At 44.0% G+C, this 14,136-nt stretch overlaps 1 protein-coding gene across 17 annotated transcripts in view; it reads right to left on the minus strand.

Annotated features, from left to right (window-relative positions):
* Positions 1 to 3,126: 3,126 nt before the first annotated feature.
* TUBD1 (tubulin delta 1) overlaps positions 3,127 to 14,136 on the minus strand; it is a 33,349-nt gene continuing 22,339 nt past the window's right edge. For 14 of the 17 annotated variants that reach the window (XM_003817351.6, XM_055101650.2, XM_034942611.3 and 11 more), the window contains 3 exons: positions 10,119 to 10,259; positions 7,192 to 7,375; positions 3,127 to 4,076 (listed from right to left, as the gene is read on the minus strand). In XM_003817351.6, the coding sequence (XP_003817399.1) occupies positions 3,974 to 4,076; positions 7,192 to 7,375; positions 10,119 to 10,259 (428 nt within the window). In that variant the 3' untranslated portion in view covers positions 3,127 to 3,973. The remainder of the gene's footprint in view (positions 4,077 to 7,191; positions 7,376 to 10,118; positions 10,260 to 14,136) is intronic. The other 3 variants (XM_034942610.3, XM_063599298.1, XM_057300287.2) reach the window with 1 other exon arrangement.

Here is a 14,136-nt window from a genome sequence, read left to right on the forward strand (position 1 = left end):
AACATAAATGACTGTTGGTTGGCCAGGTGCAGTGGCTCACACCTGTAATCCAAGGAGGGAGGGCCATTGGGAGGCTGAGGTAGGAGGATTACTTGAGCCTCAGAGTCTGAGACCAGCCTGGGCAACATAGTCTGACCTTGTCTCTACTAAAAATAAAAAAAATTAGCCGAGTGTAGTGGTGTACCACTGCAGCCCCAGCTACTCAGGAAGTTGAGGCAGGAGGATCACTTGAGCTTGGGAGGTTGAGGCTGCAGTGAGCCATGATTGCACCACTGCACTCCAGCTTGGGCAAGAGAGTGAGACCCTATCTCAAAAATAAAATAAAATAAAATAAATGATTGTTGGCCCAAAATGACAAGCTAGTGGTTAAAGCCATATTTGGTGGGTAGGTGGCAGAACAAGAAAGGGGTATCTGCCAAACTTTGGGCTCATGAGAGAAGATAGTGGGTTAGGGACATATGCAGTATGTTTTAAAAGAAAATTTTGGACAGGAATTCAAGTGTGATACACATGGTGGTCAGGAGAATCACTAGTATGTATACTGCAAAGTAGAGTTTATAGAGCCTACAGAGCCAGTGAAGAGACATTTCAACACTTAAGCCTAGCCCAGACCAGAGTTCTGAGTTCATTGTTCTTTCTTGGACCACATTCTTTCCTGGAAAAAAGGTGAATATGCACACAGGCAAGATAACAAGCAATAATTAGGAAGCTAGAATTGTAGCACTAAACATCCCAAAAAGCTTCTTCAGACAAGGTAGCATTGATCCCTGTATCCTTAACATCTTCCTCAGTGCCTGGCACTGAATAGATACTGGTTGAATGGATGAATTGGCTGATAATAGTGAATTGTTGGCATACTTAGTGAGTTCTAAGTGATGGGTAAAATATAGGAGAAAGATGTTGAAAGATGTTGTAGATTGAATAGTAAGGGTGGATGGGGGAGGGGAGTTTTCGGGGAGATCCCAGGGCTGGAAGTGGCGAATGCATGGGAAAAAACAGGTTCTACAGCTTAAGCTCTTGAGGAAAGATTGGGGAGGTAAGAGAGAAAGAGCTTGACAATAAGAAACAGTATGCCTTCACACTGTGCTCATTGTCCACAGGGGTGCATTCTGGCTCTGCAGGATAATGTTTGACAACGTAATGTGCCAGTTATCCCGTAATCTAAGAAATTACACTTTCAAAGTTTTCTGGATCTGTATGCCCAGGAGCTAAGGGAGCCAATGTTGTCCTGGCTGACTGGCCATTATCTCCACACAAATCAAAGCACATTTCCAATGCCACTCCATTTGGAAGTTTTGACATCAGCATCTTGGTGTTAATTTTTAACTTAAAATCACAACTTTAAGAGCAAAAATTTTGTTATTCCAAGTAGACAAGAAAAAATTATTTTCCATGTGAATGTTTTAACCCAAGCTTTAAAATATTTAGGTATTGGCCAGGTATGGTGGCTCACGCCTGTAATCTCAGCACTTTGGGAGGCCGAGGCAGGTAGATAGCCTGAGCCCAGGAGTTTGAAACCAGCCCAGGCAACATGAGGAAACTTCGTCTCTACCAAAAATACAAAAATTAGCTGGGCATGGTGGTGCACACCTATAGTCCCAGTTATTAGTGAGTCTAAGGTGGGAGGATTGCTTGAGCCTGGGAGGTTGAGGCTGCAGTGAGCTGAGATCATGCTACTGCACTCTAGCCTGGGTGACAGAGCGAGACGCTGTCTCAAAAAAAAAAAAAAAAATACATACACACACACACACACACACACACATATATATGTAATAGGTAACCATACATATCAAATAATGCAGTTGTGGATCATAAAAAAGGGTCAAATAGCATAAGTAAATGGACCCAGAGCTCTGTCTAGTTGGGATTTGCTTCTAATATTCACCTGCTAATGATTCCACGAGTTGCCAAATTAGAAATATACTTGCCCCTATTGGTACCTCATGAATTTTCTCAAATATCAAATGATTTCAACTTACGACTTTCTTTCAAGTTAACTTCTAGCAAGGTTCCTCAGAATCAGATTAACCCCTGGTGAGATACTCAGTTACAGATCTTCATGAATGCTGGTTTAGTCTGGGAAATTGTTTCAGTCTGTGGATTTCTTCAATGCTTAAACAATTACTTTAACTTGTTTGGTAAAAATTATGATCTAATTATTTTTCAAGTGTACTTGGCTTAACGAAATGCAGCAGTGGGGTGTGCCTTTTAGCAGCAGAACTGACCACTTTTTACATTCCTTACAAATAAGATATGGTTCTGTATTTTAAATCATAGCAACAGTTGATAAGAAAAACAGCAAAAAGGTAATCATTTCCATATGGAAAGAAAAAGAAGAACCAGTGAAGCTGTGAACTGTCATTTTTCCATATAAAAGTCACTATTGGTAGATTTGGCAGAAAGGGCAAATGTTCCTATTTGTTAATCATTTTACATTTGTTAATATATTGCATGTGATGTGTTTTATGGAAATACAACATTCCCTTCAAACTCAGTTGTCAATTTCCAAGCATGTTTTGTCTTGGGTGAAACCCGTATCATCTTGTGCGTCAATTTCATCAAGTAACTATATTTCCTTGGTGATAATTTTCTCAACTTAGTGAAAAATTTAGGTGAAAATTCTTACCCCTTTTACTGAAAAGCATATAACCATCATCTGTACCAGCTGAATACCTATAAGTAATTTCATTCCTTTTTTTTTTTTTTTTTTTTGAGACAGTCTTACTCTGTCACCCGGGCTGGAAGGCAGAGGCACGATATCAGTTCACTGCAGCCTCGACCTCCCAGGCTCAAGTGATCCTCCCACCCAAACCTCCAAAGTAGCTCGGACCACAAGTGTATGCCACCACACCCAGCTAATTAAAAAAATTTTTTTTTGTAGAGATGGGGGTCGTACTGTATTTCTCAGGCTGGTCTCAAACTCCTGGCCTCAAGTGATCCTCCCACTTTGCCCTCCCAAAGTGTTGGGATTACAGGTGTGAGCCACCATGCCCAGCCCATTATAAGTAATTTTAAAGTAATAATTGAATAAAATCAATATCTGCTCTGGCATTCCAAGATCCAAAACAAAATTTGAGCCAATTTTCTCATGCCCAAAAAGTTTAAGAAAAGCACACTAAGTACACATTTACCTATTTACTTTTGTACTTAAGCATAAGCATTTATTACCAAAATCCTCATATTTATTTTTAAATAGCTGCTTAGAGTGGAAACTTACCCTGTTACAGAATATTCAAAATACATGTTCACACTGTAGCATTTGACAACATCTCCCTCCTGTGGTTCAAAGCGTTCATTTCAAACATGAATATATTAAGTACAGAATTACAATTCCTTAGCTTGAAATTATGCTGTGAAAGTTTGGTTCATGCTTTGTGAGTTGTTTTTGGAGTTGTTTTGGAGTAAAGATTTAGGAACATGTAGACAAAGAGAATATTCTCTTTTCTTGGCTAGTTCCAGAGTCCCAACATTTCAGCAAAGTGTTTCCCCAAAGTTCTTTATAAAAGCACCATTTTTTTTTCTTACAAATGAAATACCAAGTGAATGTTTTCATTGAAAACATGCGATTCTCCATTTAAAAAGTTTTCTTCCTTTCCTGTGGGCATAGTATGCAGAATAGACTCAGCATTCTACGTGGTTACTTTAACAGAATGGAACTTTGAAAATATTTTTTTTTTTTTTTTTTTTGAGACGGAGTCTCGCTCTATTGCCCAGGCTGGAGTGCAGTGGCGCGATCTCGGCTCACTGCAAGCTCCGCCTCCTGGGTTCACGTCATTCTCCTGCCTCAGCCTCCCGAGTAGCTGGGACTACAGGCACCCGCCACCGCACCTGGCTAATTTTTTGTATTTTTTAGTAGAGACGGTATTTCACCGTGTTAGCCAGGATAGAGAACTTTGAAAACTTTACAGAGAAAATAGTATTGAAAATATTTTAGTCCAAAAATGCCTTAAGGTACTTTTCCCATTGTTCAAGATCAGAGATTACAGTAACTGGCAACAACCTGCTCTAATGACGTGAAACTGTCTAAAAAGTCCTCTTCTTCGATTCCAAATTTTGTGTACTGATGAATGTAGGCTCTGGTAGAAAAAAAAAAACAGAAATTACAAAATAAAAAATGTCTGGCAAATGAGTAACTCTTAAACAATAAACAGACCTTTTCTAGCTGATGAACATTTGAAGATCACATAATCGTTCAGAAGTCTTATATTTGCTTTGTTTACTCCAAAGATTAGTGAATTTTCCTTTTTTTTTTTTTTGAGACAGAGTCTTGCTCTGTCACCTAGGCTGGAGTGCAGTGGCGTGATCTCGGCTCACTGCAACCTCCACCTCCTGGGTTCAAGCGATTCGACTGCCTCAGCCTCCCAAGTAGCTGGGATTACAGGAACGTGCCACCACACCCAGCTAATTTTTGTATTTTTAGTAGAGACGGGGTTTCACCATAATGGCCAGGCTGCTCTGGAACTCCCAAGAACTCCCAACCTTAGGTGATCCACCCGCCTCGGCCTCCCAAAGTGCTGGGATTACAGGTGTGAGCCACCACGCCCAGCCTGAACTTTCAAAATTTATGTCAAGCTCCCTGGTTTTTCAGTGTCCAAAAAACTGGCAAAGGAGAGGCACCCGGGAAAGAGCAGCATGTTCAGATTTGGCTATCTACTCTCTCTCTCTCTCTCTCTCTCTCTCTCTCTCTCTCTCTCTCTCTCTCTATATATATATATATAACACCCTATATTCAGTATAAACTCTGAAAAGTGCCTGAAAAGTTTCATATAAGCCTTGAAACTAGAAAACACATCAGTCCAGTTCTAGGAATGGAGTGAAGCCTCCCAGGTGCTCCCAGGACATTTAATTTGTAGTTATGCCAGGGTGGTCGGTCCTCTCAATCCCTCCCACCCCACAAAATTTTTTTTTTTTTTTTTTTTTTTTGAGACAGGGTTTTGCTCTGTCTCTGTCACCCAGGATGGAGTGCAGTGGTGTGATCTCGGCTCACTGTGACCTCCGCCTCCTGGGGTGAAGCAATTCTTGTGCCTCAGCCTCCCAAGTAGTGGGAATTACAGGTGCGTACCACCACACCTGGCTAATTTTTGCATTTTTAGTAGAGGTGGGGTTTCACCATGTTGGCCAGGCTGGTCTTGAATTCCTGGCCTCAAGTGATCCACCTGCCTTGGCCTTCCAAAGTGCTGGGGTTACAAGCGTGAGCCACCGTGCCTGGCTGCTCCCCGCAAATGTTCTGAGGCACAAAAATCATGTGCAAAAAGAATATCAAGGGCAGACATGAATTAAATTGACATAATAATGGCTGCTACCATTTAACGAGAGTAGGAAGGGAATGACACCAGAAGAGGACAGAATTCATGGCCCTGTGGAGTGGGGTTTTTTTGTTTGTTTGTTTGTTTTTGAGACAGAGTCTCGCACTGTTGCCTGGGCTGGAGTGCAGTGGCACCATCTTGGCTCACCACAACCTCCACCTCCCAGGTTCAAGTGAGTCTCCTGCCTCAGCCTCCCAAGTAGCTGGGATTACAGGTGCCCGCCACCATGCCCAGCTACTTTTTGTGTTTTTAGTAGAGACGGGGTTTCACCATGTTGGCCAGGCTGGTCTCAAACTCCTGATCTTGTGATTTGCCCACCTTGGCCTCCCAAAGTGCTGGAATTACAGGTGTGAGCCACCGCGCCCAGCCTGAGTGGGGTTTTATGGAATGGTCACATGCAGGATGGCTGGGCCCTGGGGTATCCGAGCTAATGAAAGTTATAGGTGGCTGGGCACAGTGGCTCACACTGGTAATCCCAGCACCTTGGGAGGCCAAGGCGGGCGGATCACCTGAGGTCAGGAGTTTGAGACCAGCCTGGCCAACATGGAGAAACCCTGTCTCTACTAAAAATACAAAATTAGCTGGGTGTAGTGGTGCATGCCTGTAATCCCAGCTACTTGGGAGGCTGAGGCAGGAGAACTGCTTGAACCCAGGAGGCAGAGGTTGCAGTGAGCAGAGATCGTGCCATTGCACTCCAGTCTGGGCAACAACAGCGAAACTCCATCTCAAAAAAAAAAAAAAGAAAAAGATAGTTAGAAGCCTTGTCCACTCATTTGAAGAATTTTGCTTTGACTTAAGTAACTGTGGTAGAGATCAAGAAATCTGCTAAAACATGTTAGTATGAAGTAGACATTTCTTAGTATCAAACTGAGTTGAATTTAATCATAATCTTATTGAGGAACATAAGGATCTTCCACTCTCCCAAGAATCCTATGTTTTTTAATTTAATTTTTTTTTGAGATGGAGTCTCGCTCTTGTTGCCCAGGCTGGAGTGCAATGGCATAGTCTCGGCTCTCTGCAACCTCCACCTCCTGGGTTCAATCGATTCTCCTGCCTCAGCCTCCCAAGTAGCTGGGATTACAGGCACCCACCACTATGCCAAGCTAATTTTTGTATTTTTAATAGAGATGGGGTTTCACCCTGTTGGCCAGGCTGGTCTTGAAATCCTGACCTCAGCTGATCTGCTCGCCTCAGCCTCCCAAAGTGCTGGGATTACAGGTGTGAGCCACCATGCCCGGCTGGATCTTATTTTTGAAAACTATCTTATTGTCCCTGCTTCATAATAAAATTCTACTTTAATAATGTCAAACAATTACTGAGCATTTACTAGCCAGGCACTGTACTAGCTGTTTTACAAGATTATCTTATCTTATCCTCGCCAGAAATGTCCTCAGTTAGGACCCACTTATACAGATGAGGCAATGAAGACTGAAGTCACGTGCCCAAGGCTTCATACCTTCACACCTACAAAGTAGTAACTATGCTTCCTGCAGATCAGACCTCATGCTTTAACGCTACAGTATCTGCTTATAAGTTAGAAAGGCTGCAGTGCATGGTGGCTCACGCCTGTAATCCCAGCACTTTGGGAGGCTGAGGTGGGCAGATCCCGAGGTCAGAAGTTCGAGACCAGCCTGAGCAACATGGTGAAACCCTGCCTCTACTAAAAATACAAAAATTAGCTGGGTGTGGTGGTAGGCGCCTGTAATCCCAGCTACTTGGGAGGCTGCAGCAGGAGAATCACTTAAACTCGGGAGGCGGAGGTTGCAGTAAGCCAGTGAGCCGAGATCGTGCACTCACTGCACTCCAGCCTGGGCAACAGAGTGAGACTCTGTCTCAAAAAAAAAAAAAAAAAAGAGAAAGGTTTGTAGACTTATTTTATACTTACTTTGAAGCAAACATATTCCATGCCTTCCCAACAATCATATCAAGTGGTTTTACTAAGAACTGGCTGTTGCTGACCAACACTGCAGACTTCTCATATTTGCTAAAGGCCCGCTGGGTTTTCCACACGTTGAAAGCATTAACAGGCTTCAACCAGGAAGTATACAGAGCTGGATCTTTAAATCCCTCTAGAGTAAAAACAAGATAAGCCATCTTTTTATAGCATAAATTAGTAATTGTGAAAACAAATAAACAAACAGATATTTTCTTGTCTATTTCATCAGAGATCTTTTTTTTTTGCCTTTTAAAACTTGTGATGGCTGGTGCAGTGACTTCCAGCAATTTAGGAGGCGGAGGAGGGTAGATTGCTTGAGCCCAGGAGTTCGAGACCAGCCTGGGCAACACAGTAAAACCCCATCTCTACTAAAAATAAAAAATATTAGCTGTACATGGTGGTGTGCATTCTTCTTAACACTTTTCTGAAAGGTGTGAATTATTACTAATTTTTTTTTTTTTTTTTGAGACAGCCTGTTGCCCAGGCTGGGGTGCAGTGGCATGATGTTGGCTCACTGCAACCTCTACTTCCTGGGCTCAAGCAATCCTCCCACCTTAGCCTCCTGAGTAGCTGGGATTACAGGTGCCCGCCACCATGCCTGGCTAATTGTTGTATTTTTTGTAGAGATGGGGTTTCACCATGTTGGCCAGGCTGGTCTCGAACTCCTGGCCTCAAGTGATCCACCTGCCTCAGCCTCCCAAAGTGCTAGGATTATAGGCATGAGCCACTGCACTGGTCCCTTTCTTTTCTGTACAATGAATATGGATCATTTATTCGAAAATAATATACTGCTAGTTTTGTTTTGTTTTGTTTTGTTTTGAGACAGGATCTTGGTCTGTCACCAGGCTGGTGTGCAGAGGCACTATCACAGCTCACTGCAGCCTTCACCTCCTGCCCTTAAGTGATCCTCCCACCTCAGCCTCCCAAGTAGCTGGGACTACAGGCACACGCCACCATGCCTAATATTTTTATTTTTTGTAGAGATGGGGTCTCACTATGTTGCCCAAGCTGGTCTCAAACTTCTAGGCCCAAGCAATCGTCCCACCTCTGCCAAAGTGCTGGGATTACAGGTGAGAGCCACTGTGACTGGCCCTATTTTAAATTATTATTTGTTCTTTCTCTAAGGGGCATTACAGGGACTAGATTGTTCGGTTTTCTTTTTTCTTTTTGATAATGGATCTCACTCGTCGCCCAGGCTGGAGTACAGTAGCACCACCATCATTGGTCACTGCAGCCTCAAACTCCTGGGTTCAAGTGATCCTCCTGCTTCAGTCTCCCTAGTAGCTGGGACTACAGGTGTGCACCACTATACTTGGCTAAAGTTTAAAATTCTTTGTGGAGATGGGGTCTCGTTATGTTGCCCAGGCTGGTTTCGAACTCCTAGCCTCAAGCGATCCTCCCGACTTAGCCTGCCAAAGTGCTGGGATTACATATACGTGCCACTGTGCTGGGCCTTGGTTTTCTTTGCATCACAACAAGAAGTAGCAAACATGATACTTGCTGAAGTCATGATAAAATGAACCTGGAAACTTGCCATAGAAAAACAAAGCTAGTAAGAATAATGCCCTTTCAGCTGGGCGCAGTGGCTCACACCTGTAATCCCAGCACTATGGGAGGCCGAGGCAGGTGGATCACTTGAGGTCTGCAGTTTGAGACCAGCCTGGTCAATATGGTCAAATCCCATCTCTACTAAAAATAAAAAAATCAACCGGGCATGGTGGCGCATGCCTATAATCCCAGCTACTTGGGAGGCTGAGGCAGGAGAATCACTTGAACCTGGGAGGCAGAGGTTGCAGTGAGCTGAGATTACACCACTGCACTCCAGCCTGGGTGACAGAGTGAGACTCTGTCTCACACACACACAAGAAGAATAATGCTCTTTCAACTTCCTGAAAAATTTGTAACAAAATGCTTTTCACAGATACCACTGGTTGTCCAGCAATTCCTGCTCCTTAGCAATTCCCGTTCACCCCTTCTTCCTTAGTATCAATTCCCCTAAACTTTAACTGAACTTGCAGTGAGGTGTGGCACAGAACTCGGTCCCAGTCAATGGGACAGAAATTCAAGTGTGATATGGGACTTTCAGAAAAGGAGGCAAGCCTAGCTGGGCGCAGTGGCTCACGCCTGTAATCCCAACACTTTGGGAGGCTGAGGTGGGCAGATCACCTGAGGTTAGGAGTTTGAGACCAGCCTGGCCAACATGGAGAAACCCCGTCTCTACTAAAAATACAAAAATTAGCCCAGCATGCTGGCATCTGCTTGTAATCTCAGCTACTCAGGAGGCTGAGGCAGCAGAACTGCTTGAACCTGGGAGGCGGAGGTTGCACTGAGCCGAGATCACACCACTGCACTCCAGCTTGGGCAACAGAGTGAGACCCCGTCTCAAAAAAAAAAAAAAAAAAAAAAAGGAAAGGAGGCAGGTCCTTCTCTGCTCATTTCTATAAGGAGGCAGCCAGATGGTAAAGTAAGGGTGACAGGGCAGCCAGATGTTCAGAAAACAATTCTTTTTTTTTTTTAATAGAGACAGGGTCTTGCTCTGTTGCCAAGGCTGGAGGGCAGTGCCATAATGATGGCTCACTGCAGCCTTGACCTCCTAGGCTCAAGCTATCCTTCTGCCTCAGCCTCCCAAGTAACTGGGACTACATGCGTGTGCTACCATACCCGGCTAAAGGAATTATACTTTTATCTTCTTTAAACCACTTCTATATTGGTGTCTAGTCACATACTAGCTGATGCCATGGTCAAATTTTGCCACTAAAACACACAGTTATTACTTTCCTTTCTCCAAGAACACAGGGACTTTTTAAAAACCATTTGTACCATATAGCATGTACAGGTACAAAATGTAAATCTTAATTTTCACCTGAATTTCTTACCCACATCTGCACTTTGCACATCTTTCCCACGAAGAATGACCAAGTTAGCAATGGAAGTGTTAAAATGCAGGTCCTTGTTGAGAGACATTTTACTAAGAGGAGGAAGTCCTGATAAAGGAGGCCGTACATGCCTATCAATACCTACCAAAAGAAAAAAAAAGCAAGAGGTTTTATTTTATTTTATTTACTTAGTTTTTTGAGATGGAGTCTCACTCTGTTGCCCAGGCTGGAGTGCAGTGGCATGATCTTGGCTCACTGCAACCTCCGTCTCCCAGGATCAAGCGATTCTCCTGCCTCAGTCTCCCCCAGTAGCTGGGTAGACAGGATTACACGTGTGTGCCATCACGCCCAGCTAATTTTTTTGTATTTTTAGTAGAGACGGGGTTTCACCATGCTGGCCAGGCTGGTCTCGAACTCCTGACCTCAAATGATCTGCCTGCCTCAGCCTCCCAAAATGCTGGGATTACAGGCGTGAGCCACTGCACCCAGCCCAAAAGCAAGAGATTTTATAAATGGCTTTGAACAAGAGGAGAAAAATGGTCTTGTGGTATGTGTATTTTAGGTTTTTTTTTTTGGACAGGGTCTCTCGCTATGTCACCCAGGCTGGAGTGCAGTGGCTATTCACAGGTGTGATCATACCTCACTGCAGCCTCAAACTCCTGGGCTCAAATGATCCTCCCGCCTTATCCTCTGATGTAGCTGGGACTATAGGCATCATTTTTCCTGTTTAAAAGGGAGGGTCTACCAATTCTCCTATGCCTACTCCACTAGACTTTGTTGGGGCAAAAAATTGTACTCAAAGGGCTATACTCAAGAAATCTTAGGATGGGTGTGGTGGCTCATGCCTGTAATCCCAGCAGTTTGGTAGGCTGCGCTGGGAGGATCTCTTGAGTCCAGGAGTTCAAGACCAGCCTGGACAAAATAGCGGACTCTGCTTCTTAAAAAAATACAAAAATTTGTCTGGCATCTGTGGCTTGCACCTATAGTCCCAGCTACTTGAGAAACTGAGTGGGGAGAATTGCCTAAGCCCAGGAGGTCGAGGCTACAGTGAGCCGTGATACTGCCACTGCACTCCAGCCTGGGTGACAGTGCGAGAAATCCCACTTGAGGAGTATAAATCCATGCTGCTTTTGGAGGATAAGATTTTGGACCGATGTGCTAATGGGATGTAACTTTTGGGGGCTTTGGGAGGGGAGGAGTGTACTGTGCATGTGGGAGGACATGACTTAGGGACAGCGCAGAGAACAGTAGTCAGCCTCCAAAATGACCCCAATCATCTTTGCTTCTTGGTATTCAAGCCCTTGGGCAGTATGCTCTCACACTGGAGAGGGCTGACCTTAACCAAAAGGATATTGCAGAAATAACATCACAAAAGGTCACAAAAGACGTTAACTTCAAGGCCGGGCACGCTGGCTTACGCCTGTAATCCTAGCACTTTGGGAGGCTGAGGCAGGCGGATCACTTGAGGTGAGGAGTTTGAGACCAGCCTGGCCAAAATGGTGAAACCCCATCTCCACTAAAAAAAAAAAAAAAAAAAAAAATTAGCTGGGTGTAGTGGCAGGTGCCTGTAATCTCAGCTACTTGGGAGGCTGAGGCAGGAGAATCGTTTGAACCCAGGAGGCAGAGGCTGCAGTGAGCCAAGATCGTGCCACTGCACTCCACCCTGGGCAACAGAGCGAGACTCCATGTCAAAAAAAAAAAAAAAAAGGGCATTAACTTCTGCCTTGCTCCCTCCTGGATCACATATTCTCCCTAATGGTAGAACATGCAGAAACAGATACTGATGGTGAGAGAAATAGGGTAAATCTTTACGTAGAGGCCAGGCGCGGTGGCTCATGCCTGTAATCCCAGCACTTTGAGAGGCTGAGGTGGAAGGATCACTTGAAACCAGGAGTTCAAGACTAGCCTGGGCAACATAGTCAGACCCCATCTCTACAAAAATAAAAGAAATAACAAAATTAGGCCAGGTGCAGTGGCTCATGCCTGTAATCCCAGCACTTTGCGAGGCAGAGGTGGGGGATCACGAGTTCAAGAGATCGAGACCATACTGGCCAACATGGTGAAACCCCATCTCTACTAAAAATACAAAAATTAGCTGGGCGTGGTGGCACACGCCTGTAGTCCCAGCTACTCAGGAGGCTGAGGCAGGGGAATCGCTTGAACCCGGGAGGCGGAGGTTGCAGTCAGCCAATATTGCGCCACTGCACTCCAGCCTGGTGACAGAGCGAGACTCCATCTCAAAAAATAAATAAATAAATAAATAAATAAATAAGAAAATTAGTCACTTATGGTGGTACACACCTGTAGTCCTAGCTATAGGAAGCTGCAATAGGAGGATCACTTGAGCCCAGGAGTTTGAGGCTGCATTGAGCTATGATTGCGCCACTGCACTCCAGCCTACGTGACAGAGTGAAACCCCATCTCAAAAACAAAACAAAACAAAATCTTCCCACAGAGCAAAGAATATATGAAGAGTTATAAAACTAGATCCTTCAACCTGGTTTGTGCCATATATATATATTTATTCATATACTATTCATACATGTGTATGAAAACATTTATATGTTCAAACTATACAACTGTGAAAAAATGCTGACACCCGGCCAGGCATGGTGGCTCCTGCCTATAATCCCAGAACTTTGGGAGGCCAAGGCGGGCGAATCACAAGGTCAGGAGTTCAAGACCAGCCTGGCCAATATGGTGAAACCCCGTCTCTACTAAAAAAATACAAAAATTAGACGGGCATGGTGGTGCGCACCTGTAGTCCCAGCTATTCGGGAGGCTGAGGCAAAAGAATCGCTTCAACTGGGAGGCTGCAGTTGCAGTGAGCCAAGATCACGCCACTGCACTCCAGCCTGGGTGACAGAGCAAGATTCTGTCCCCCCCGCCAAAAAAAAAAAAAGAAAAAAGAAAAAATGTTGACACCCTAAAAGTTCCACATGGGAACTCAGCAAACTGTGGTTTATTGACCTAAGAGAGCTCAGAGCAGCATGTCTCACATGACTCTAAGGAACATTGTGTTCCTTGTGGTATTAACAGGTATTGCTCGAAAAACAGGTACTATGGCCAAAAAATTCAGGAAGCACTATTTTTACATGTAAACTTTCTACTTATCTCCAAACCTCTGGCACTATAATCTAAAATCCGTAAGATATTACAAATAAATGTTGAGAAAATCTACTCTCATAGTATAAAAGCTTAACTTAATTTGTGGTATAATATATGCTATTAATACCTAGTACTGATTTCTAGTTACACACGACAGACTGAGCATATCAGTTTCCTGCCACTCTCTCTCCAGATCCTGCTTAATCACTAAAAGGATAAGCACAAACAAGAAAAAAAGGAACAGGAGAGAATATAACAGCAATAAAATTTTGGAGCTGGAGAGCAAATGGTTACTGACTGCACAACAAGAAAAAGCTAAAAATTTTGCCCACAATTGAGGTCCTGGAAGTAGACCAGACACTTTTCAAAGTGAAAAAAAGGCTGCGCACGGTGGCTTATATCTGTAATCCCAGCACTTTGGGAATTTGAGGCAGGTGGATCACTTGAGGTCAGGAGTTCAAGACCAGCCTGGCCAACATGATACAACCGCATCTCTACTAAAAATACAAAAATTAGCTAGGTGTGGTAGTACACATTCATACATTGGTAATCCCAGCTACTTGGAATTCTGACTAAGGTGGGAGGATCACCTGAACCTGGGAGGTGGAGGTTGCAGTGAGCCAAGATGATGCCACTGCATCATCTTAGGCGACAGAGTGTGACTCCATCTCAAAAAAAAAAAAAAAAAAAAAATCAAAGTGTAAAAATACAGGAGGATTAACTAAAAATCTATTTGAGAAGCAGTGAGAGCCCCTTCCCCACTCCCTGCAGTAGGAGGAGTGTGCTCTTCCACCCTAGAAGGTTTCTGCTGTGAAAAGGCTAAACCTGGGAGGCTCTGGCCTCAGTGACACCTGGCACAGCCCTGTAGAGAACCTTTGGAAAACCAGCAGCTTTTGCAGGAAAGTGTAAC

The sequence above is a fragment of the Pan paniscus genome, chromosome 19 (genome assembly GCF_029289425.2).
Source record: "Pan paniscus chromosome 19, NHGRI_mPanPan1-v2.0_pri, whole genome shotgun sequence".
Classification (NCBI taxonomy): Eukaryota; Metazoa; Chordata; class Mammalia; order Primates; family Hominidae; genus Pan; species Pan paniscus.